The sequence below is a fragment of the Homalodisca vitripennis genome, chromosome 3 (genome assembly GCF_021130785.1).
Source record: "Homalodisca vitripennis isolate AUS2020 chromosome 3, UT_GWSS_2.1, whole genome shotgun sequence".
Lineage (NCBI taxonomy): Eukaryota > Metazoa > Arthropoda > Insecta > Hemiptera > Cicadellidae > Homalodisca > Homalodisca vitripennis.
In genome coordinates, this window is record NC_060209.1 from 206703699 (window position 1) to 206727541 (window position 23843).

At 37.3% G+C, this 23843-nt stretch overlaps 1 protein-coding gene across 2 annotated transcripts; it reads right to left on the reverse strand.

Moving 5' to 3' along the window:
* Positions 1–522: 522 nt before the first annotated feature.
* On the reverse strand, positions 523–22893 carry LOC124358059 (mediator of RNA polymerase II transcription subunit 25-like). 2 transcript variants are annotated; one of them, XM_046810346.1, is made up of 5 exons: positions 22737–22893; positions 20968–21187; positions 19433–19575; positions 15145–15310; positions 523–832 (listed from the first exon to the last, which is right to left on the reverse strand). In XM_046810346.1, the coding sequence occupies exons 1-5, from the start codon at positions 22760–22762 to the stop codon at positions 542–544; spliced, it is 846 nt and encodes a 281-aa protein (XP_046666302.1). In that variant the 5' UTR covers positions 22763–22893; the 3' UTR covers positions 523–541. The 2 variants fall into 2 exon arrangements, with proteins under 2 accessions (XP_046666302.1, XP_046666303.1); XM_046810347.1 differs by lacking the exons at positions 20968–21187; positions 22737–22893 and adding an exon at positions 19881–19999.
* Between the last annotated feature and the right edge of the window lie 950 nt (positions 22894–23843).

Consider the following 23843-nt stretch of genomic DNA (forward strand, 5'->3'; position numbering starts at 1 on the left):
TAAAATCATCTTCTAGGAAAGGGTAAGTACTGTTATTAGAGTCACATAGGCCTATATGAAACAAATCTTCTCTATTAGGAACATAATCTGGTGTGATTTGTTTCATAAAATTCTCACAAAGCTGTTCATTATCATTAAGTAGGCTACCATTTTTACAGTTAGATTGATTACACTTTAATTTTTTGATCATTCTCCAAGCGAGTGGAGAAGATTTGTGTTTGCTTATCTCATTACATATTTTAACCCAGCCTAGCCGTTTTGCATTTTGTATTGTTTCTCTAGCTGCTACCTGAGCTAGTTGAAATTTGTGATAGTTGAGTGCGTCCCCCCACCCCCCCCCCCCCCCACCCCCCCCCCCCCCCACCCCCCCCCCCCCCCACCCCCCCCCCCCCCCACCCCCCCCCCCCCCCACCCCCCCCCCCCATTCAATCAATAAAAACATTATTAGTAAATTAATAGTGTTGAACATTTTAGGAACAATCCATATAAAAAAGATATTAGCCGATTATGTAAGTTCATCTGTAAATAATAAATATGTATACTAACTGGAGAATTGAGGGTTAACCATGGCGGTGGGAGGTTGTGTGAGCTGGGCTATGAGTGTAGGAGCTCCAACACTGCCTTGTGAGCTCGTATTGGGGTACGGAGCTCGGTTCTGTGGGGGCATCATGGGCCAGCGGGGGCGGTTCTGCTGCATCATGTTGGGGTGATAGCCAGGAGTGAACGGAGCAGCTCCACGGGGCTGTTGGACCGTCTGTGGAGCTGTGGGGGTCTGGGCGGGGGTCTGTGCCTGGGCCTGTGTCGGGGCCTGCTGCTGTGTCCCCATCAGAACCTGTATCATACACACTCATGTCGCTGATAATATGTAAACAGTCATAAATCAGCTTACACTTTTACTGCACTGATTATTATTCATAAGTATTCGTCACAATGAAATATGAATACATTAAGTATACTTGTGGTTACAGTATACTCCTTAGCTTTCAATAACAGTTAGTACACGTTATAGGAAACCTTAAAGATGAACTCAAAATTCACCTGTCATACAGTCTATCGGACATTTCAATAGGCTACTGTTTAAAGGTAAAAAGTAGTTAAAAATATATACAGGGTGTTCAGAAAAGTGCATCATAAACTTTTGTGGTTGGCAGTTCTCATGTCTTATAAACATTGGTTGAAGTGTTGTCCAACTGCTAGCCACTATTGTGTATTGTTTACGAACACAATATTTTCTCTAGAACTAATAAAGCTACAAACATCAAACTTCAGAACTCAGAAACTCTTTATTACAAAATTTCTTAGAGAAATGTATAGCGTCAGTTTACAGTGGATACAATTCAAATTGTATACAAAAATAATGTCACTCTTGAATGTCTTTGCAGTGCACATATTCATCTAGGGTGTAGAAGGGTCTTGATGTCAGCCAGTCATTCAGCGATGCCTTCAGCTTCATTCCTTTAAGAGCTTTTAGTTCTTGTGGTAATATGTTGTACAGCTTCTTGCCAGCATATGACGGTTTTCTTTCATACAGGTACAGTGTAAGATGGTGGGCTGGTAGTGGGTAGTTTGCAGGATGTCGGGTGTAGTAGTCGTGGTGGTCAGCAAGCTCGAGGTAGGTTCTTTCCATCAACATACAGTATAACCTCCCGAATATAGAGGGCAATCACTGTCATGATTTTTAGGTTCTTAAAGGCTTCTTTACAGGTGTCTCTGGGGCCCAGGCAGTTAAGAATCCTTATAGCTTTTTTCTGAAGTCGCAGTAGTCGTTGTAGGTTCTCTTGAGTTGTTCCTTCCCAGGCGGCTATCCTGTATCGATTATGGGTTTTAAATATTGCAAAGTAAGTAGTCTTTGCTGTTGAGGTGTTACTGATTGTTTTTATTTCGCTTCAAGATATAAAGACTGGTATTTATTTTCTTACATAGCTTGTCAATATGTTGTGTCCATGACAATTTTTCATCGATTATCACTCCCAGAAATTTGGTGTGTGGCTTTACATCAACATCTGGTAGGGCTGGTACCTATCACCAACTTTGCACATATATTGTGATAAAACAAAGGAAACCTTAAAAACTTTATTGTTTGATTTGCTTTAATATTAACAAAGTGGTACCTGTTGAAAATGTTTACAAAAAAATTAAATAAAAAACCAGTTTTGTTATAAAAATTTACAATAACAACTATTATACAACTCATACAACTATTATACAATTCTGACAGTATTTTTTTCAACACAATTCATAACTGTCAAAGCGACCACTTTAAAGGAACAAACCGGAAGCAAGAAACATGTCAAAACAGCTGATGCCACTCAACAGACAAATAACGATTACATTTATAATGTTAGAAAATAAAAATAAAATGTGTTGATAAATATTTAACATTTTTTAATTATACCTATTACTTTTTGTATTTAATACTTGTGTTTGCATTGGTCTACAAATATAAACTACCTACTGTTGTGTATGACAGAGTAGGTAGTTAAATCCTCAACTTTCCTCATTCTGTCCCTCTGACCACTTTCACTAGCGGGTTTCCTCAACTCCCTCTTACCTTTATCCTTCAGGTTTACTGTGAAAAATTACTCATATGTTATTTCAACTCTGCGTTAAATAGTTGATATGCAGGTGTACAAGCAGTTATACATTTTTAATATGTTTTTTTTCTTAAAACCTTGGGCTTTTAATTTAATATTTGAGACACTGGAAGAATTACTTGTAGCTTTTATGCAACGTTGGATGATTATCAATTCCAAATCGTATTAACAGTTTATTAACTATTTTTGTTGTGTTTTTACATGATATAGCTCACCAAATTTATTTAAGTCGTTAGCACAAATCTTATTTATCTTCTTACACCTGTGATATTAAAGTAAAGTGATATTACTTCTTAACACATTGACTGTGGTAAAAATATTTTACCGAATATGAGAATGGCTGAACCGCACTGAACGCTTACAACAAACAACAGCGAGCACCACACGTTATGTGTTAATGAACTTAAAATGTGTGAGGGCTCAAAAAACTAAACTGAGCAAGATTTCAATATATTGTCATTGATCTCAAGTAATCAGTTATCGACTATAATAATAATAATAATACATTTCTTTATTACTGTGAATGAATGAATGAATGAATAACGTTTATTCCAGCAATTTATATATATATATATATATATATATATATATATATATATATACATATATACAATCTTTTTAGATGAAATACCTATTATTTTATATATACAGCAGCTTATATATAGAAGAAATGTAAAATAAGTATAAAGAATAGAAAAATAAATATAACAATTTTTTTTTATTGTTATTGGAAAGCCTACATGGGCAATCTGCCTGTGCATAGGCCTAATTGCATCTAGCCGCCAACATAAAATCTAAATAATACGCTGGATATGTTATAATATATAACATTTCTGAATAGTATATTTGATATGTAATACGAATTAGCTGTGGAGAAAGATCTATATAGTTGTAAAGTGGCTATTCCTGTGTCACGGGCATATTGGGTGTTATATGAATGGGGAATTTCTGAAAAAGTAGAGTGAAAGTGTGAGAAGATGTGAACTATGAGAGATTTTATAAATAACTGACGAACTGTAAGGATTGATAATTCTTTAAATAGAGTTTAAATAGAGATAAATTCTGTAAAAAACAGTTACACATTGCATAGCATCCATCACTTTAATCCCAATTCCAAAGTAATTGTTTAAAGCAAAAAGATAAATTTAACATAACATTTAAATAGATTTTTATACAAAAAGTGGCATATGTACTTGAAATGTACACAATCATTACAGGTTAGGCCAAATTAAAGTTAACAGTGTTTACAAAATAATCAACAACTTTATATAATTAGAACTGTGCAATTATGAAAACTTCAAAAATGGTTAAAAACTTTAAGACTTATTTTGACACATTTAGTAACAGTGTATAATTTGTATTGTCATGATTTTAGACTGTATTAATAAAATGTATACATGACAAAATATTCTTTAAGTTTATTTACAGCTTAACACGTTCGCTACCAGGCGGCGCATATTTGCGCCGCTCGGGTCACCGTAACAGACCAACGTTACAAAATGTGGTTGTTCTACACAGACCGAGAATGATTGGTGTGAGACTAACCATAGACCAAGGATAAAATATTGTTGAATTGAGCTATAATTCAACAAAATAACCTAAAATGTACGTCTGTACTGTTCTTATTTGATATATTGCTGATTTGCGTAATTTTTACGGCGGCGCATATGTGGGACGCTCGGTCTATAGCATCAAAATCTTAACATAGACCAAGCGTTCCATATATGAGCCACTATTTATTTGCTCAATTACTGAAGGTTTTAGGGTAAGTTTCAATCAAACATGCATATCTTATTATGATAGTATTTTAATTCATGGTACAAAAGCTCAATCAACAGAGTCATAAATACAAGTTCATTGAATGTATTATTATACATATCTTATTAGGCTATAGGCCTACAATAATTTTAAGTTTAGAAATTAAAAAAGTAAAATATAAGAAAATTAAGTAGAAATAAAGTTTATTTTATTTCAAGGTACAAAAACATAAATGGGGTTCTGTTTACTCTACAGGACATAATACATGACTGTTAACCCATATGTCATAACTATTTAACAAAATAAGTGAACATTTATTAAATAAGTTATTAAATTTACACTTATATTCAGAATGTTCCACGCTACATTATATTTAAGTGCTCACATATTCATAGTCTAATTATTGTGCCACTGGTTATAACAAGTTGGCATGATAGGCCATGATAGGACGTAATTTTTAAGATATCCAGAGACCAAGCGTCCCACATGTGAGCCAGACATCCCCATAGACCAATACAAAAGTATCAAGCCTCTAAAATAGACCAGTGATTTTTCATGGCAATAATAGTGGCATGCAAACAGCGGCGCAAATATGGGACGTCAGTCTATTTGAGGTGCCCCGAGCGGCGCATATTTGGGACGCCGGTGCACGGGAAGAAACCGTGCGGCTCATATTTGAGCCTGTTGGTCTGTGGGTATACGACTTTTCTTAACATGGTGGTAGCGAACGTGTTAAACAACAACAAAAAACAGCGCTGTATTAAAAAAACGTTATAGCCCAAAATATATGACTGGGGCAGAAATTCATAGTATTTTCGTGTTGACCCAGATAACAAGAACAGAAATGATACACACGACAGTCAATGTACAAATCTGTGTGGCTCATGTGCAGGGAAATGGTAAAAACAAATTTTCTATATCTAACAAGAAATGTTTTTTATATGGAATAACACTATTACTTTCTGGACAGCTCCAGGATGTAATTAGTCAATGTACATCTGTGTGGCTCATGTGCAGGGAAATGGTAAAAACAAATTTTCTATATCTAACAAGAAATGTTTTTTATATGGAATAACACTATTACTTTCTGGACAGCTCCAGGATGTAATTAGTCAATGTACAAATCTGTGTGGCTCATGTGCAGGGAAATGGTAAAAACAAATTTTCTATATCTAACAAGAAATGTTTTTTATATGGAATAACACTATTACTTTCTGGACAGCTCCAGGATGTAATTAGTCAATGTACAAATCTGTGTGGCTCATGTGCAGGGAAATGGTAAAAACAAATTTTCTATATCTAACAAGAAATGTTTTTTATATGGAATAACACTATTACTTTCTGGACAGCTCCAGGATGTAATTAGTCAATGTACATCTGTGTGGCTCATGTGCAGGGAAATGGTAAAAACAAATTTTCTATATCTAACAAGAAATGTTTTTTATATGGAATAACACTATTACTTTCTGGACAGCTCCAGGATGTAATTAGTCAATGTACAAATCTGTGTGGCTCATGTGCAGGGAAATGGTAAAAACAAATTTTCTAAATCTAACAAGAAATGTTTTTTATGGAATAACACTATTACTTTCTGGACAGCTCCAGGATGTAATTTGTTTTTGATGAATTAATTGTGATTTGATCTTAATTTCAATTATTTTAGGTTAAACCTGTTTTACTTTATAAAAGGTTATTAAAATAATGTTTTAAACCCTTTTTTATTACAATTATATATTGAAAATGCCGTAGTGCAATTTCAAGGATTTTCCATAAGAAATCGACTAAAAATGTATGACTCTTTTTGCTGATAAGTTTGAAATGAAAACAACCATTTATAAAAAATAAAGCCAGTTACAAGCTATAGAGGAAAACATTGATGCACAGATGAGGAGGCAGAGAGAAAGTAGAGAACTGCTCAGGGTCATGTGAGTTACAAGTATTGTTGTGTGTACACTAGACAACTTGTATGGCAGGATTACTGAAGTATGATTACGATATTGGATTGTTCTAACTAATAATGTAAATGTATAATATCAATAAATAGGTCTGATGAAATATACTGCTTGCTCTGCTGGGAATTGTGTCTGGATCTCTCTTACAAGTATTGTTGTGTGTACACTAGACAACTTGTATGGCAGGACTACTGAAGTATGATTACGATATTGGATTGTTCTAACTAATAATGTAAATGTATAATGTATCAATAAATAGGTCTGATGAAATATACTGCTTGCTCTGCTGGGAATTGTGTCTGGATCTCTCTTACAAGTATTGTTGTGTGTACACTAGACAACTTGTATGGCAGGACTACTGAAGTATGATTACGATATTGGATTGTTCTAACTAATAATGTAAATGTATAATATCAATAAATAGGTCTGATGAAATATACTGCTTGCTCTGCTGGGAATTGTGTCTGGATCTCTCTTACAAGTATTGTTGTGTGTACACTAGACAACTTGTATGGCAGAACTACTGAAGTATGATTACGATATTGGATTGTTCTAACTAATAATGTAAATGTATAATATCAATAAATAGGTCTGGATCTCTCACTTGTTGGACAGACATAAGATATTTAGGAGTCACTGAGTACAGGTGATAACACAACTTCATTACAACTATCCAGCAAACGATATATAAAAAAAAAAACAAAATAATAATTTGTTTATTATTAGTATACGAGCAAATGAAATGAAGGATTATATCTGTATCGATTCAACATTAAATATACATACACCATTTATAATATATGCCCTCCTAAAATATTTAAATGGGTTATTAATTCTGACACTTACAGGCACAAGGTGCATTACTGAATGAATGATCAATAGCCTTTGAAACTACTTAACTTTGAACACGTATCTCAATGATAGTTGAAAATTAAACATCTAAGAATTAAAAAACACAACATTTACTTTTGCTGTATTTGTATTTACAATATTGGATTATTTATCTGACTTGTAAATCGTATTATTTTTTAATTATTACAACTTAAAATGGATTAAACAAATACAGTTACACAGACAACATAGCAATGATGTAATTTGTAAGATTTACTACGATAAGACGATCACACTACCAGTATTCACCTGACAGAATCCACAAGGGTTGAGAGAATCACAAAAGTGAGCCATTGAGGCAGACACAAGGACATTACAGTACTGAGTGAGCAGGAAAACACCACACTGACTCTGACTAATACGCTGGGTTTCACAAACACTTTATCATCACTAATACTGATAACAGCCGACTCAATCAAACCACACCAGTCACTGAGAGAATTTTTTTGGTAAAGGCTTTAGTGCTTGCTTTTTACTTATCTACAGAACTGATGGAGAATTATTTAAATTGTTGGCATTGCATATTCTTAATCATGAGTTATCTTGAATCTAATTGAAATGAAATCTTTGATAAATTTTGCAATATTTATAAGACTTCTGTCTTACTTTTAGGAAATTCCACTGTTTTACTTTTAAATTTAACATTGTTTATTAAATTATGACAATGCACCTGTTTGTATTACAAATTGTAATAATGTTCAAATGTAATGTGCAATAAAGACTTTGACTTTGAATATTACTAATTTTATTCGAGTACTACAAATTGTAAATCATATTGAAAATTATAATGGAATACTCACTCACTATGATATACTTTAATATAAAGGATGTCAAAAAGAATAAACTAAAATTTTGTAAATTAAATGATGACACAAAAATTAATTAAATATTTACACAGAGTGTCCCAGAATTCTCTATCAAATTGTTCAGATATTATTACTTGTCCAAAAACAAACCAAAATATCATATTAAAACTTTTGAAAACTCAATAATTATTCATATAGCCATAATTTTTTATATTTCAATTTACATATTTTTAATTCGAGAATGGCTTGTTGTAATATGTGGGAATTTGGTATATAGCTTTATAAACTAAAACCCCAATTACAGAAAAGAATAACAACTTTCAACAGGTTTTATTTTCAAAATGGCAGCTTCTTAAAACTCTAAGCATAAATATCCTATAAACAACATTTAATTAAAAAGTGAATATTACATTTTAGTTAGACAACTTAACTAAAAATCCAGTAATACCAAGTTTAAGAAAATCTGTTGATAACTAAGGGAGATATTTTGCTTGCTGAACAAAATACACATGCACTAAGGGACAGCACTGATTGTGACCTGACCTACAATAATCAGCATGTTTTAACTCTCGACACTCTAATCAGCTGATTATAACATTACAATGTTGGATTTTGACAATAATCTCCTTACCTATATTGTAAGATTTAGTTTTCTTTTGACCAAAATATTGAAATAGAAAAATATGTTTAACTAAAAAAATCTTTATTCACAAAGGAATGAATTTTAGATGAATCTTTTCAACAGAACAGAGTACAAAATAGTTCATTTTGAATTAAAAGAAAAATTATTCTAAGATATCCAAATAAACTCTTTCTCTAATATAACTCTTCTAACAAAGTTATAAAAAATACTTTAAATCTTTGACAACTGGTTTATATTACATTTTATTCAAGGTTAGGTAACATTTATGTTTCATCAAAGTACGTAAAACCATTCTGGCTAAATAAAAATTTTAAACTTTGTACCGTTGTGACGGACTGCCGAGGGCAGCATATGGAGGAGACAGCAATAGACATTTGAACAAAATAAAATTTTATAGGGCCAATTGTTTAATTGCATTTTGCAACACTCTTATGACAATGTCTGTAATAAAAAAAAGATTACTGAAAGAATAAAATTGATCTACTTATAAAATATACTAAAGTAAATAACTTGGCATAGATGGAAAGTGGCAGTCTTCACACTCGCCACACAAGAGCCAAGCCATTGTGTCCAAGTAGCACTGTCACAGCCACCTTCTCTCATCAAGAGCCATATTTCTGTATGCACGCACCTGGGGACTGCCTGCTCCACTTCTTGTCTCCTTCTTATAACTGATCAAGCAGAGCTTCTCTCATCATCAAGAGCCATATTTCTGTATGCACGGACCTGGGGACTGCCTGCTCCACTTCTTGTCTCCTTCTTATAACTGATCAAGCAGAGCTTCTCTCATCATCAAGAGCCATATTTCTGTATGCACGGACCTGGGGACTGCCTGCTCCACTTCTTGTGTCCTTCTTATAACTGATCAAGCAGAGCTTCTCTCATCATCAAGAGCCATATTTCTGTATGCACGGACCTGGGGACTGCCTGCTCCACTTCTTGTGTCCTTCTTATAACTGATCAAGCAGAGCTTTTCTCATCATCAAGAGCCATATTTCTGTATGCACGCACCTGGGGACTGCCTGCTACACTTCTTGTCTCCTTCTTATAACTGATCAAGCAGAGCTTCTCTCATCATCAAGAGCCATATTTCTGTATGCACGGACCTGGGGACTGCCTGCTCCACTTCTTGTCTCCTCATTGTACCTGATCAAGCTCAGAGCTTCTCTCATCATCAAGAGCCATATTTCTGTATGCACGCACCTGGGGACTGCCTGCTCCACTTCTTGTCTCCTTCTTATAACTGATCAAGCAGAGCTTCTCTCATCATCAAGAGCCATATTTCTGTATGTAAACGGACCTGGGGACTGCCTGCTCCACTTCTTGTCTCCTTCTTATAACTGATCAAGCAGAGCTTCTCTCATCATCAAGAGCCATATTTCTGGATGCACGCACCTGGGGACTGCCTACTCCACTTCTTGTCTCCTTCTTATAACTGATCAAGCAGAGCTTCTCTCATCATCAAGAGCCTTATTTCTGTATGCACGCACCTGGGGACTGCCTGCTCCACTTCTTGTCTCCTTCTTATAACTGATCAAGCAGAGCTTCTCTCATCATCAAGAGCCATATTTCTGTATGCACGGACCTGGGGACTGCCTGCTCCACTTCTTGTCTCCTTCTTATAACTGATCAAGCAGAGCTTCTCTCATCATCAAGAGTCATATTTCTGTATGCACGGACCTGGGGACTGCCTGCTCCACTTCTTGTCTCCTTCTTATAATTGATCAAGCAGAGCTTCTCTCATCATCAAGAGCCATATTTCTGTATGCACGGACCTGGGGACTGCCTGCTCCACTTATTGTCTCCTTCTTATAATTGATCAAGGCTCAGAGCTTCTCTCATCATCAAGAGCCATATTTCTGTATGCACACCTGGGGACTTCCTGCTCCACTTCTTGTCTCCTTCTTATAACTGATCAAGCAGAGCTTTTCTCATCATCAAGAGCCATATTTCTGTATGCATGTACCTTGGGATAGCCTGCTCCATTTCTGGTCTCCTCATTATAACTCATCATGCTCAGCTTCTCTCATCATCAAGAGCCATATTTCTGTATGTAAACACCTGGGGACTGTCTGCTCCACTTCTTGTCTCCTCCTTATAACTGATCAAGCAGAGTTTCTCTCATCATCAAGAGCCATATTTCTGTATGTAAACACCTGGAGACTGCCTGCTCCACTTCTTGTCTCCTCATTATAACTGATCAGGCTCAGCTTCTCTCATCATCAAGAGCCATATTTCTGTATGCATGAACCTGGGGACTGCCTGCTCCACTTTTTGTCTCCTCATTGTACCTAATCAGGGTCAGCTTCTCTCATCATCAAGAGCCATATTTCTGTATGTAAACACCTGGGGACTGTCTGCTCCATTTATTGTCTCCTCATTATAACTGATCAGGCTCAGCTTCTCTCATCATCAAGAGCCATATTTCTGTATGCATGCACCTGAGACAGCCTGCTCCACTTCCTTGTCTCCTCATTATAACTGATCAGGCAGAACTTTTTCTCATCAAGAGCCATATTTCTGTATGTAAACACCTGGGTACTGCCTGCTCCACTTCTTGTCTCCTCATTGTACCTAATCAGGGTCAGCTTCTCTCATCATCAAGAGCCATATTTCTTTATGTAAACACCTGGGGACACTGCCCTGCTTCTCTTGTCTCCTCATTATAACTGATCAGGCTCAGCTTCTCTCATCATCAAGAGCCATATTTCTGTATGCATGCACCCTGGGATAGCCTGCTCCACTTTTTGTCTCCTCATTATAACTGATCAGGCTCAGCTTCTCTCATCATCAAGAGCCATATTTCTGTATGTAAACACCTGGGGACTGTCTGCTCCACTTCTTGTCTCCTCATTGTACCCAATCAGGGTCAGCTTCTCTCATCATCAAGAGCCATATTTCTGTATGCATGCACCTAGAGACAGCCTGCTCCATTTCTTGTCTCCCCATTATAACTGATCAAGCTCAGCTTCTCTCATCATCAAGAGCATGATCAAGCTCTTAATGATGATGCATATTTCTGCTCTTGATGATGCATATATCAAGCTCTTGATGCATATTTCTGTATGCATGCACCTAGAGACAGCCTGCTTCACTTCCTGTCTCCTCATTATAACTGATCAGGCAGAACTTTTCTCATCAAGAGCCATATTTCTGTATGTAAACACCTGGGTACTGCCTGCTCCACTTCTTGTCTCCTCATTGTACCTGATCAGGGTCAGCTTCTCTCATCATCAAGAGCCATATTTCTGTATGTAAACACCTGGGTACTGCCTGCTCCACTTCTTGTCTCCTCATTGTACCTAATCAGGGTCAGCTTCTCTCATCATCAAGAGCCATATTTCTGTATGCATGCACCTAGAGACAACCTGCTCCACTTCTTGTCTCCTCATTATAACTGATCAGGCAGAACTTTTCTCATCAAGAGCCATATGTCTGTATATAAACACCTGGGGACTGCCTGCTCCACTTCTTGTCTCCTCATTATAACTGATCAGGCTCAGCTTCTCTCATCATCAAGAGCCATATTTCTGTATGTAAACACCTGGGGACTGCCTGCTCCACTTCTTGTCTCCTCATTGTACCTAATCAGGGTCAGCTTCTCTCATCATCAAGAGCCATATTTCTGTATGTAAACACCTGGGGACTGTCTGCTCCATTTCTTGTCTCCTCATTATACCTAATCAGGGTCAGCTTCTCTCATCATCAAGAGCCATATTTCTGTATGCATGCACCTAGGGACTGCCTGCTCCACTTCTTGTCTCCTCATTGTACCTGATCAGGCTCAGCTTCTCTCATCATCAAGAGCCATATTTCTGTATGTAAACACCTGGGGACTGCCTGCTCCACTTCTTGTCTCCTCATTGTACCTAATCAGGGTCAGCTTCTATCATCATCAAGAGCCATATTTCTGTATGTAAACACCTGGGTACTGCCTGCTCCACTTCTTGTCTCCTCATTGTACCTAATCAGGGTCAGCTTCTCTCATCATCAAGAGCCATATTTCTGTATGCATGCACCTAGAGACAGCCTGCTCCACTTCTTGTCTCCTCATTATAACTGATCAGGCAGAACTTTTCTCATCAAGAGCCATATGTCTGTATATAAACACCTGGGGACTGCCTGCTCCACTTCTTGTCTCCTCATTATAACTGGTCAGGCTCAGCTTCTCTCATCATCAAGAGCCATATTTCTGTATGTAAACACCTGGGGTACTGCCTGCTCCACTTCTTGTCTCCTCATTGTACCTAATCAGGGTCAGCTTCTCTCATCATCAAGAGCCATATTTCTGTATGCATGCACCTAGAGACAGCCTACTTCACTTCCTGTCTCCTCATTATAACTGATCAGGCAGAACTTTTCTCATCAAGAGCCATATTTCTGTATGTAAACACCTGGGTACTGCCTGCTCCACTTCTTGTCTCCTCATTGTACCTAATCAGGGTCAGCTTCTCTCATCATCAAGAGCCATATTTCTGTATGCATGCACCTAGAGACAGCCTGCTCCACTTCTTGTCTCCTCATTATAAACTGATCAGGCAGAACTTCTCTCATCATGAGCCATATTTCTGTATGCAAACACCTGGAGACAGCCTGCTCCACTTCTTGTGTCCTCATTGTACCTGATCTGGGTCAGCTTCTCTCATCATCAAGAGCCATATTTCTGTATGCATGCACCTGGAGACAGCCTGCTCCACTTCTTGTCTCCTCGTTGTACCTGATCAGGCTCAGCTTCTCTCATCATCTAGCACTAACTCTGTTTCTTTTCTTATCTATCAAAAAAACGGTCCACCAAAATATTTGACTTCTTATAATCTTTTCTCAACTTGATTTATTTTACCTGCTTTCCAAGCCAAGGTGCCGAGGCATTCAAGTGAAGCTGTGGACCTTGCAGTGTGTTCTTCTTGCTCCTATATTTCCTCAAGGTAATACATACAACCATCACTATGCACGCGCACACACACACACACACACACACACACACACACACACACACACCCGCACTCAAGAATTGCACAGCCTACTTTCCAAACAGTACCCTACCAGAAGAATTACTAGATATACATCCCTATCAGAAAAGCGAGATTGAACTGGAAAGGTCAGACACCAAATGGTAGAAAATGCCAAGCAATAGGCTCTTTATTTTATGGCAGGAAATAGGTCCAGTTGGGAGGTTGCTGGTCCAGCAATCAAGAAAAATCTCTCTGTGTCCTATTACAAAAGGGTTGGATGTTCTCTTAAATAATCTAATAATTTTGTTCAGGAGCAGCTAGGATTTTGGATTTATTCTAAAGAACTTGAGAACGGCATTGGTGGTGTTTGTACTGAAAAATGTAAAGACTCGTCTTAGTCTATAGTCTACGTAGTACAGGCCGATCAGCCTAACCTTTACGGTGAATAAAAAAATATAGACACACAGGGATGAAATCTTGTCGGTTTGCCCACTCAGTCGAAAATGTATATGTCGAAGATGAGGCAACCACTACAGCTCTTCACAGTTTAGTGGAGGAAGTGAAAGATACCTTCAAGGAAAAGGAAGCCCTAGTTAATGTATTTATGGAAATTGAAGGTGCTTTAGACAGTATAGCATACGAATCCATGGAAGCAGTACTGGAAAGAATTGGAGTTTCCTCAGATGCTATCAAGTGGATTGTAGTCCTCTTAAAAAGTTGTAAAGTAAGAGAGGACATCCTTTTTATGGAGATTGGTGGTGAATGATATTTTGTGTGAAGCAGAAGAAAGGGGTGTAAAACTGCAATGTAATGCTGACGACATATTACTTATGGTCAGCAGAAGGAATAAAGGTATGCCTTGGACGCCTTACTCAAGAATCCCTTCACTTTATTAGCAACTGGTGTCATGGGGAGGGTTTGAAGATTACACTATCAAAAACATGTATAACTTCACTAGAAAATTTGAATTAGCTCTACCTGTTGTGGAAAGTAGTAGAATAATGTATTCAACAGTGGTCAAGTCTCCCATGGAATCCTCGTATTGAAAACATTTTATTCAAAGCAACTAAGTTATTGGTGCTTGCCAAAGACTCTTTGGATATACATAGGGACTGTAAACCAAGATGATATACTGGATCTATGAAGCCATAATAAAACCAATAGTCAAATATGCAGCTCTTGTGTCGTAGCTGAAAGTGGAACAAAATACAGCAGTCAAGAGAATACAGAGTCTACAAAGGCTAACTTCCACAAGCATTACTGGGGCAATGAGCTCGAGTGGGACACACTCCTCTGGGGCAGGAAGACAGCCGCATTTAATGCTATGAAACTGTTGAAAACAAAGGTGATTAAGCCTACCTCCTCAGAAGGACACATGGCAATAATTCCTTTTTGTTCATCAGATTTTAAAGAAAAGTATTAAAATATTCAGTCCAAAATTATCCGTAGAGGTTAAGCATGATTTTCGGTTCTTACAAGCAAGAGTGTTTATTTCAATGTTTTCCCATACAAACGTGTACAGTCTAAACAGAACAACAGCATGGCTACCTGAGGTGTGGCTTGTGTGGGCTTGAAGATGGGCTGAGGCTGCTGGGCCGGTGCTGACAGAGGGCTGTTAGTGGAGGGCAGAGGTGAGGACATGGAGGGGATGGGCAAGGTGGAGGGGTGAGGGGCAGTGGGGCCTGGACCAGGGCTGACAGGTCTCTCCTTCAGACTGCAACACACAAACAAGAAATTGTTAACGGAAATTGCATTACGTAACAAAAACCTAATTTTGTAAAGTTAAAATTTGTTAATTTTTATTTAACCCTGTAAGTGGAGGTCATTTGTGGTCTCAGTGGCAGGCCGTTTTCGGGTAAATTGCCGTGATCGTTAAACTTAATTTTAGAAAATATTATCTAAGTGATAACATAACATTATATATTTTTGTTTTCCTTATGAACTATAGAATAAGAGTAAATATAATATTTGGTGCCTTACCATTATTTTCAGATTAATATCATTGTAGATGTTTAAAAAATTTTTTTTAGAAAAAATAATTGTTAAGTCCGTCACTTTGAAACTACTGGAGCTACAAAATAATGTCAAATTCACAAAATATACACAATTTTATTCTAAACAAAGTACTTCTTATACATTTTTTTCTATTTACAAGAACAAAAAAGTTAGATGGGAAAACTAAATCTATGTATAAACTGTTTTTTTACTCCGAGTCACTAGAAGGGGCTTGTCTTTTCCTCCCAGTAGTGTAGGGCCTATAATAGTGGCTTAGTTTGTCATAGCACAGTACATTTTGTAAATATAAAACAGGAATTGTCTTAACGCAAACCCCTCCCATCCTCAGACAGAGGTCAAAGTCGAGCGATCTAGTAGATAACGTGACTCGCCGCCCGTTCAGCTGGTGCGCCGCATTCTTGTACTTTCGTGCCGAAGTGTCTGTCGAGTGCGTCGCTTTGTTGTACTTCCGTGTTTTACTGTGTGTGTAATAGATTAGTGATGGGTGACACTATGAGAATTTGGGATTTACCCAGGAGCGAAGAGGGGGCCATTCTTTTTTACAAGGTCATGACTAGTTGCCTACATCTAAAATATGCGTGGCAGTCGGCAGTTGCTGCTGAAGGCGGAAATCCACTAGACTCACTCATCCTTGATATTGCTGCTTTCTGGGCGTCACAGGAAACCCTTTAACAATTGATAATCATTGTAAGTTTGTAATTGAAGACTTGCTTTTTCGTTTTATAATGTTTTTTTTCTATAAATTTATATGTTTGTGTTCCTCATACTGGTGTGGTCGGTATAATCCCAAAGTACCCCAACATTTTCCATGATGAACGAAAAACATAAACAATTACCGGTAACACAAACAACGCGATAAACAATAATATACTGACAATAACAGTACGCAAAGTCGCCAAACAAAACAGTGACGAGACGAGTAGACAGCTGTTCTCTCATCTGCCGACAGGTCAAACAAAAACCGTTGGATTCATTTTAGCCAGCAAACATTAGTAACATGAATACACACTATACTATATGATATGTATAGGAAATTTCATGGAGTATACGATAGTTCAAACTAGGCCTAAAAATAATGGACGGTTGCGGAGCAACAGCCTTAACCCTGCAACTGGCTTTAAGCGATTATCGACGCATTAACTACAGTTTCAAAATGGCACTAAGCTATTTTCGACGCATTAACTATGTCGTAATATGATCTCTCACAGCAAGTCTATTTTTACTTTGTTTGAAGTAAAACATACGTAAATCTAAAGATAAAGATTCAAGGTTTCATATTATACCATAAAACGCTCTATAGTTAAGTTAAATCTTTCATTATAAAATTCTAAACTTGGATGTTCACATTTCCGATTGCCATTTGTTTGCGTAATTTCCGAACACGCTAAAATTACCGTACGTTTGTCAAAATTCCCTATCGTGAGTTTACGTTCTACACGATCGTAAGTGTCGTCATTGAAAACAGTGTATTCTTGGCTTTCAGAAACATCTTTTCAATAGCCAGTAGGAAAATTAATGTTTATAAAATAAGCGTTTGAAAAGCTCGTGTTTTGTAAAATCCCAAAATGCCTAATGCGTCGAAAATAGCTTCATTAAATTTTGTTATTTTTGTTACTTTATCGTTGTCTGGAAATAGTGAAAATCATATCAAGACAAAGAAGAAGAATTGCTCTAAGCAACAGTATAATAGACAACGAAGACTATGAACTAGTATTTTATTTTTGTTCTGTTGCGCAATCACCGACTCAGCCAGTAGAGAAGAACAACGCATCGCATGGTTGCCATGTTGATTTCTTTGTTGTTATTACGCCATTGCCGGTATTAGTGTATTGCTTGCTATTTATTAGGATATTTTAGACATTTCGTTATTTAGTGTGTATAAATAAAAGTTTGTTTATTGTTTTTTTTTTTTTTTTTTTAATTAGTGAAGTGAAAAATGTAGAGGTTAGGTTAAGTTTTAGGGAATAGGTTGGATTTTTGTGAAACTGAAAATAAGCCTATGTTCACGTAGGTTCAGTGTTTTATAATTTTGTAGACAATTTAATTTTAATTAAAATTAAATTTTGATTTAAATTTATGCAAAGGTATTTATTATAAAAGTGAAAAAGTTTTTTTTACTTTTTCTGAAGGTATTAGCATTTTATTTCTATGACCATCGCTTGTTTTATTTTTTTAACAAAAAAATAATATAAACAAAAATACATTGTTGTACATTTTTGTAAACTTCAATAAACGTACTATCTTTATAAATAATATTTGGATGAAAAGAAAATTGTTAGCTAAAAAAGTTAGGCATTTATTTCACAATTTTGACTTTTGTAAAAATTAAAAAAATGTTTGTTGCCATATAAAAATATTTTATACAATGTAAACTTCTATAAATGTCATATTTTTCTCTTCTAAATATATTTATCTCTTAGAAAAAAATATTTGTTCATCCAATAGATTCCAAAATGTCAAAATGGTATACATAATAGTGCTATACAAACTTTTTTCAGATTTTGTAGTTTTTATAGATATATTGTTCAAAAGTACCAATAAACTTCTTTTACCTAAATATTTTTTTTGTAATTTGTAATTGAGGTATATAAGCAAACTTTTGTATATTTTAGAATTATTCTAAAAACTTTCATATTACCTGAGAGGGTGCTATACATTTTGAGAAAAATTTATTCTTTACTAATATTTTTACGTTAATCTGTAAAAAAATAAAAATACATTAAATGATTCAACCTTTAATATTTTTTTGGGAAACTGCATTTATTTCTAAAGACATTGATGTTTTTAAAATGTTTTTATCTTAAAAAATAGATGAGCAGTGATTAAAATACAAAACCCTTACAAAATCACCAAAAAGTGCCTGCCATTTTGGGAAAAATGATGGCCAGTTCCAGGGTTAAATGAGAAGCGATGGCTGTGACGGCGCTTGCCACTTCGCGGCGGCGTGAATCATATGTCTCAGACGGCGCTTGCCACTTAGAGGGTTAACCAAAGGATTGTAAAAACTAAATTTTTTGGAACTGTTTAGTATTTTAATAAGTGAAAATTTATTGAAAGTTGTATTTACCTTACTAAACAGTGCTTGATAAATAAGAAATAAAACCAATTTGAATGTTTTAAATAAATAATACAGTAAACATATATTGTAGTAGATACATAAATATATTGCAGTAGATATGTATCTACTTCTAAAGTGCACAAATTGTCTTGTTCCATGATTTAGCAGATGAACTAAAAACTAAAAACTCATTCAGCAACTGAAACCAGTTAAACACAAAACGGTGAGAACACGATGTACAGAATGTTGAAGTCACGAAACTTGAGCACATGGTAAAATGTAAACAATAACAAAACAAGTTATTAGTTGTGGTTCCAGTGTGCCAACATAATAAAATGAAACACAACAAGTGCTTACATGGATGCAGGACACAACTACAATCTAGCGGAAAAAAAAAAAAAACAAACAATTACGTGTTCGTTAGCGTCTAAAAATAGCACGACTAGAGCTCAGGGAACGTTATTCGGTTGTGCTCGCCGGCAACGAGTAACGTTCGGGCAAGTTCCCCAATAGATTAAGTATTAATCTCCATGACTATCAAAATTTTTTAATAAGTTTGGGTCTTACTCTTTGGATGCAAAAAAGATAACTCCTGAACCTTCCTGCCTTCTCTTTCTTCTCATATTTTTTTCCTTTTTTCCCCTTTCTACTTATACTCCTAAAAAATGTTTTAACTTTTCCAGTGTTCCATTTAAGTGAGTCTTGCTGGTTTTAATATATTGAACTTCAGTGACAGTGGAAGAATACCGGATGATAACTGACCTGTATCCTTTGAGTAGTACCAGATGGCGAGGATCCTTGGCATAGTTCTTGGTCTGACTGGGCAAATCACCACCTGCCTTCTCGTACAACTTGAACAGTGCTGGAATCTTACGAGGGGACAAAATGGACAGATGGATGTTCCTCTGGAATCAAATATAAACCATTATACAGATAAACAGTGAACTAGGAATTAATTATTTTTAACCCTTTGACAAATTTAGAAATAAACAGTAAATCTGGAGTTTTCCGTTGTAAATAGATTACGAACTCACAATGCAGTGTTTCTGAGGCACTGCGTTGTGTATTACTAACCTTGCTAAGTACTGAAGCCAGCTGCTCCACATTGTGCCTATCAAAGGCGGGTGTCTCCCTGACCAGCATCATGTATGGTGGGGAATTACAGACCAGGATGCAGTGTTTCTGAGGCACTGCGTTGTGTATTACTAACCTCGCTAAGTACTGAAGCCAGCTGCTCCACATTGTGCCCATCAAAGGCGGGTGTCTCCCTGACCGGCATCATGTACAATGGGGAGTTACAGACCAGGATGCAGTGTTTCTGAGGCACTGCTTTGTGTATTACTAACCTCGCTAAGTACTGAAGCCAGCTGCTCCACATTGTGCCCATCAAAGGCGGGTGTCTCCCTGACCAGCATCATGTACAATGGGGAGTTACAGACCAGGATGCAGTGTTTCTGAGGCACTGCTTTGTGTATTACTAACCTCGCTAAGTACTGAAGCCAGCTGCTCCACATTGTGCCTATCAAAGGCGGGTGTCTCCCTGACCGGCATCATGTACAATGGGGAGTTACAGACCAGGATGCAGTGTTTCTGAGGCACTGCTTTGTGTATTACTAACCTCGCTAAGTACTGAAGCCAGCTGCTCCACATTGTGCCCATCAAAGGCGGGTGTCTCCCTGACCAGCATCATGTACGGTGGGGAGTTACAGACCAGGATGCAGTGTTTCTGAGGCACTGCGTTGTGTATTACTAACGCCGCTAAGTACTGAAGCCAGCTGCTCCACATTGTGCCCATCAAAGGCGGTGTCTCCCTGACCAGCATCATGTATGGTGGGGAGTTACAGACCAGGATGCAGTGTTTCTGAGGCACTGCTTTGTGTATTACTAACCTCGCTAAGTACTGAAGCCAGCTGCTCCACATTGTGCCCATCAAAGGCGGGTGTCTCCCTGACCAGCATCATGTATGGTGGGGAGTTACAGACCAGGATGCAGTGTTTCTGAGGCACTGCTTTGTGTATTACTAACCTCGCTAAGTACTGAAGCCAGCTGCTCCACATTGTGCCCATCAAAGGCAGGTGTCTCCCTGACCAGCATCATGTATGGTGGGGAGTTACAGACCAGGATGCAGTGTTTCTGAGGCACTGCGTTGTGTATTACTAACCTCGCTAAGTACTGAAGCCAGCTGCTCCACATTGTGCCCATCAAAGGCAGGTGTCTCCCTGACCAGCATCATGTATGGTGGGGAGTTACAGACCAGGATGCAGTGTTTCTGAGGCACTGCGTTGTGTATTACTAACCTCGCTAAGTACTGAAGCCAGCTGCTCCACATTGTGCCCATCAAAGGCGGGTGTCTCCCTGACCGGCATCATGTACGGTGGGGAGTTACAGACCAGGATGCAGTGTTTCTGAGGCACTGCGTTGGCATCCCGCTTGGGCTGGAGATCCTCAAAGCACAGCAGCGCGGTGGCCAGGCCTTCCGCAATATTAGCATGAGACTCTCCTTTCCCACCAACAAACCTGTACACAACACGAGAAGTCAAATTTTTTGTTCATTATTTGTCATTTGATAGCATAACTGGCTTTTCAACGTTTTCAGTTGTTAATATTATATAATCAGAACACTAAATTTTGAGTATCGGAATCTAACTTCTTCATTGGGTGTCAAAAAACCTTTTGAGGCATAAGGTTAATTATTCAAAAAGGTCTTTTAAATGTAATAAATCTGTCGAGATTAACTCAACAGAAGTCTTGAATACAAATGAAAAAGTTGTTCTTGAAAAAACTCAAGCAAATGCCTAAGGTTCCAAAGTAATTGGAGCAAGTCCAGTTATGTTACTGTAGAGATCAAGCGCAATGATAACACATCCAGAAATTAAAATGTCAGCAATCCATCAGTGACAGTGAAAGATTGGATAAACAATACAGAGTTATTCTATTCTTTCACTGTCACAGATGGGTTGTGTTACTTTATGGATGTGTTGACAGTATGCTTGTCTCTACAACAATATGGTAGGTACTTGCTCCGATCACTTTGACACTCCGGCATGTGCTTGAGTTTTTTCAAGAACAACTTTTTCATTTGTATTCAAGACTTCTGTTGAGTTCATGACCACATGTTAACTGGAATATTTAAATTATACGTTAAATCTTTTTATGTTAATAAGAAGTAAAGAAACAACTCAATGGATCACAAAATTTAGAAAAAAAAGAACTGGTGATTGTACTGAAATACTTCAGTCTTGATAGTAAAATATTTTTATTGAGATAAGCAGAAGGAAGATTTAGCTAACTTAATTATTAATTATCCAATCCAAAGAGCAGTTCAGTTTGTAGCTACTCTAAAATGTCCTTTCAGTACCACAAGCAATGCAGCAATTACTGTACACTCTGGAATCATTGTCATTGGAAATAAAAAGTAAATAATTAAATACCTCAGTTCTCATATTCACACAGTCAGTATCTTCTAAGTTTTAAAGTCTACATCAAAACATTGCAACACAATTGAAATCTTAACATATTTCAACCACAGAAGAAACCATTTAACATTTCTTACCTGAAGATGAGAAATGTTAAATGTTTTCCACAATGAGGCTTAAATAGCTAATGATTCCTATTGTACTTAAAATAAGAATCTTATTGGACACTGTATTATATGGACAACTTGATGTTTTAAAATAGTCATTATTTATAAAATCAACAAAAGTTATATTTTGTTACAAGGGTAAGTTTAAGAGCGTACCTTTTCAAACTAACTTTTATTGCTGGGGAGGTTATACTTTCAAAATACTGAATTGAATTTTTCGGATGAAATGTGGTTGCAAACAGGTTAATATGTGCCCATTTGCGACGGTGAGCCTTTAGAAAGGTTCTGGCAGTCACATAACCCTCTAGTTTTATGGGATTATATTCTGCGCAGTTGATCACATAAAGATGATAATAACTTTATTCCACCACATATAGATAAATGAAAAGTTATCAATTTTACAGTGATTTATGTAATTTCATTCCCCACAGTTAACAGAGATTTACAGACTACAGATTTATATCGGGAATACAATAAACTTACTCCATTCCGATTTTATCCAGCATCATGAGCACTCTCTGTGGACTGGTGTAGGGTCCGTAGGTGTCACTGCTGAGACTGGGCAGGCAATCTGCTGCCTGGTACGTGACAATACCGTAGAGGGTGCTGGTGCTCTACACACCACACATATGCTATACACTACTTGTCATCGTATTCAATTCAATAGTACACATTTTACACACTCAATTATCCAGCATCATGAGCACTCTCTGTGGACTGGTGTAGGGTCCGTAGGTGTCACTGCTGAGACTGGGCAGGCAATCTGCTGCCTGGTACGTGACAATACCGTAGAGGGTGCTGGTGCTCTACACACCACACATATGCTATACACTACTTGTCATCGTATTCAATTCAATAGTACACATTTTACACACTCAATTATCCAGCATCATGAGCACTCTCTGTGGACTGGTGTAGGGTCCGTAGGTGTCACTGCTGAGACTGGGCAGGCAATCTGCTGCCTGGTACGTGACAATACCGTAGAGGGTGCTGGTACTCTACACACCACACATATGCTATACACTACTTGTCATCGTATTCAATTCAATAGTACACATTTTACACACTCAATTATCCAGCATCATGAGCACTCTCTGTGGACTGGTGTAGGGTCCGTAGGTGTCACTGCTGAGACTGGGCAGGCAATCTGCTGCCTGGTACGTGACAATACCGTAGAGGGTGCTGGTACTCTACACACCACACATATGTTATACACTACTTGTCATCGTATTCAATTCAATAGTACACATTTTACACACTCAATTATCCAGCATCATGAGCACTCTCTGTGGACTGGTGTAGGGTCCGTAGGTGTCACTGCTGAGACTGGGCAGGCAATCTGCTGCCTGGTACGTGACAATACCGTAGAGGTGTGCTGGTACTCTACACACCACACATATGTTATACACTACTTGTCATCGTATTCAATTCAATAGTACACATTTTACACACTCAATTATCCAGCATCATGAGCACTCTCTGTGGACTGGTGTAGGGTCCGTAGGTGTCACTGCTGAGACTGGGCAGGCAATCTGCTGCCTGGTACGTGACAATACCGTAGAGGGTGCTGGTGCTCTACACACCACACAT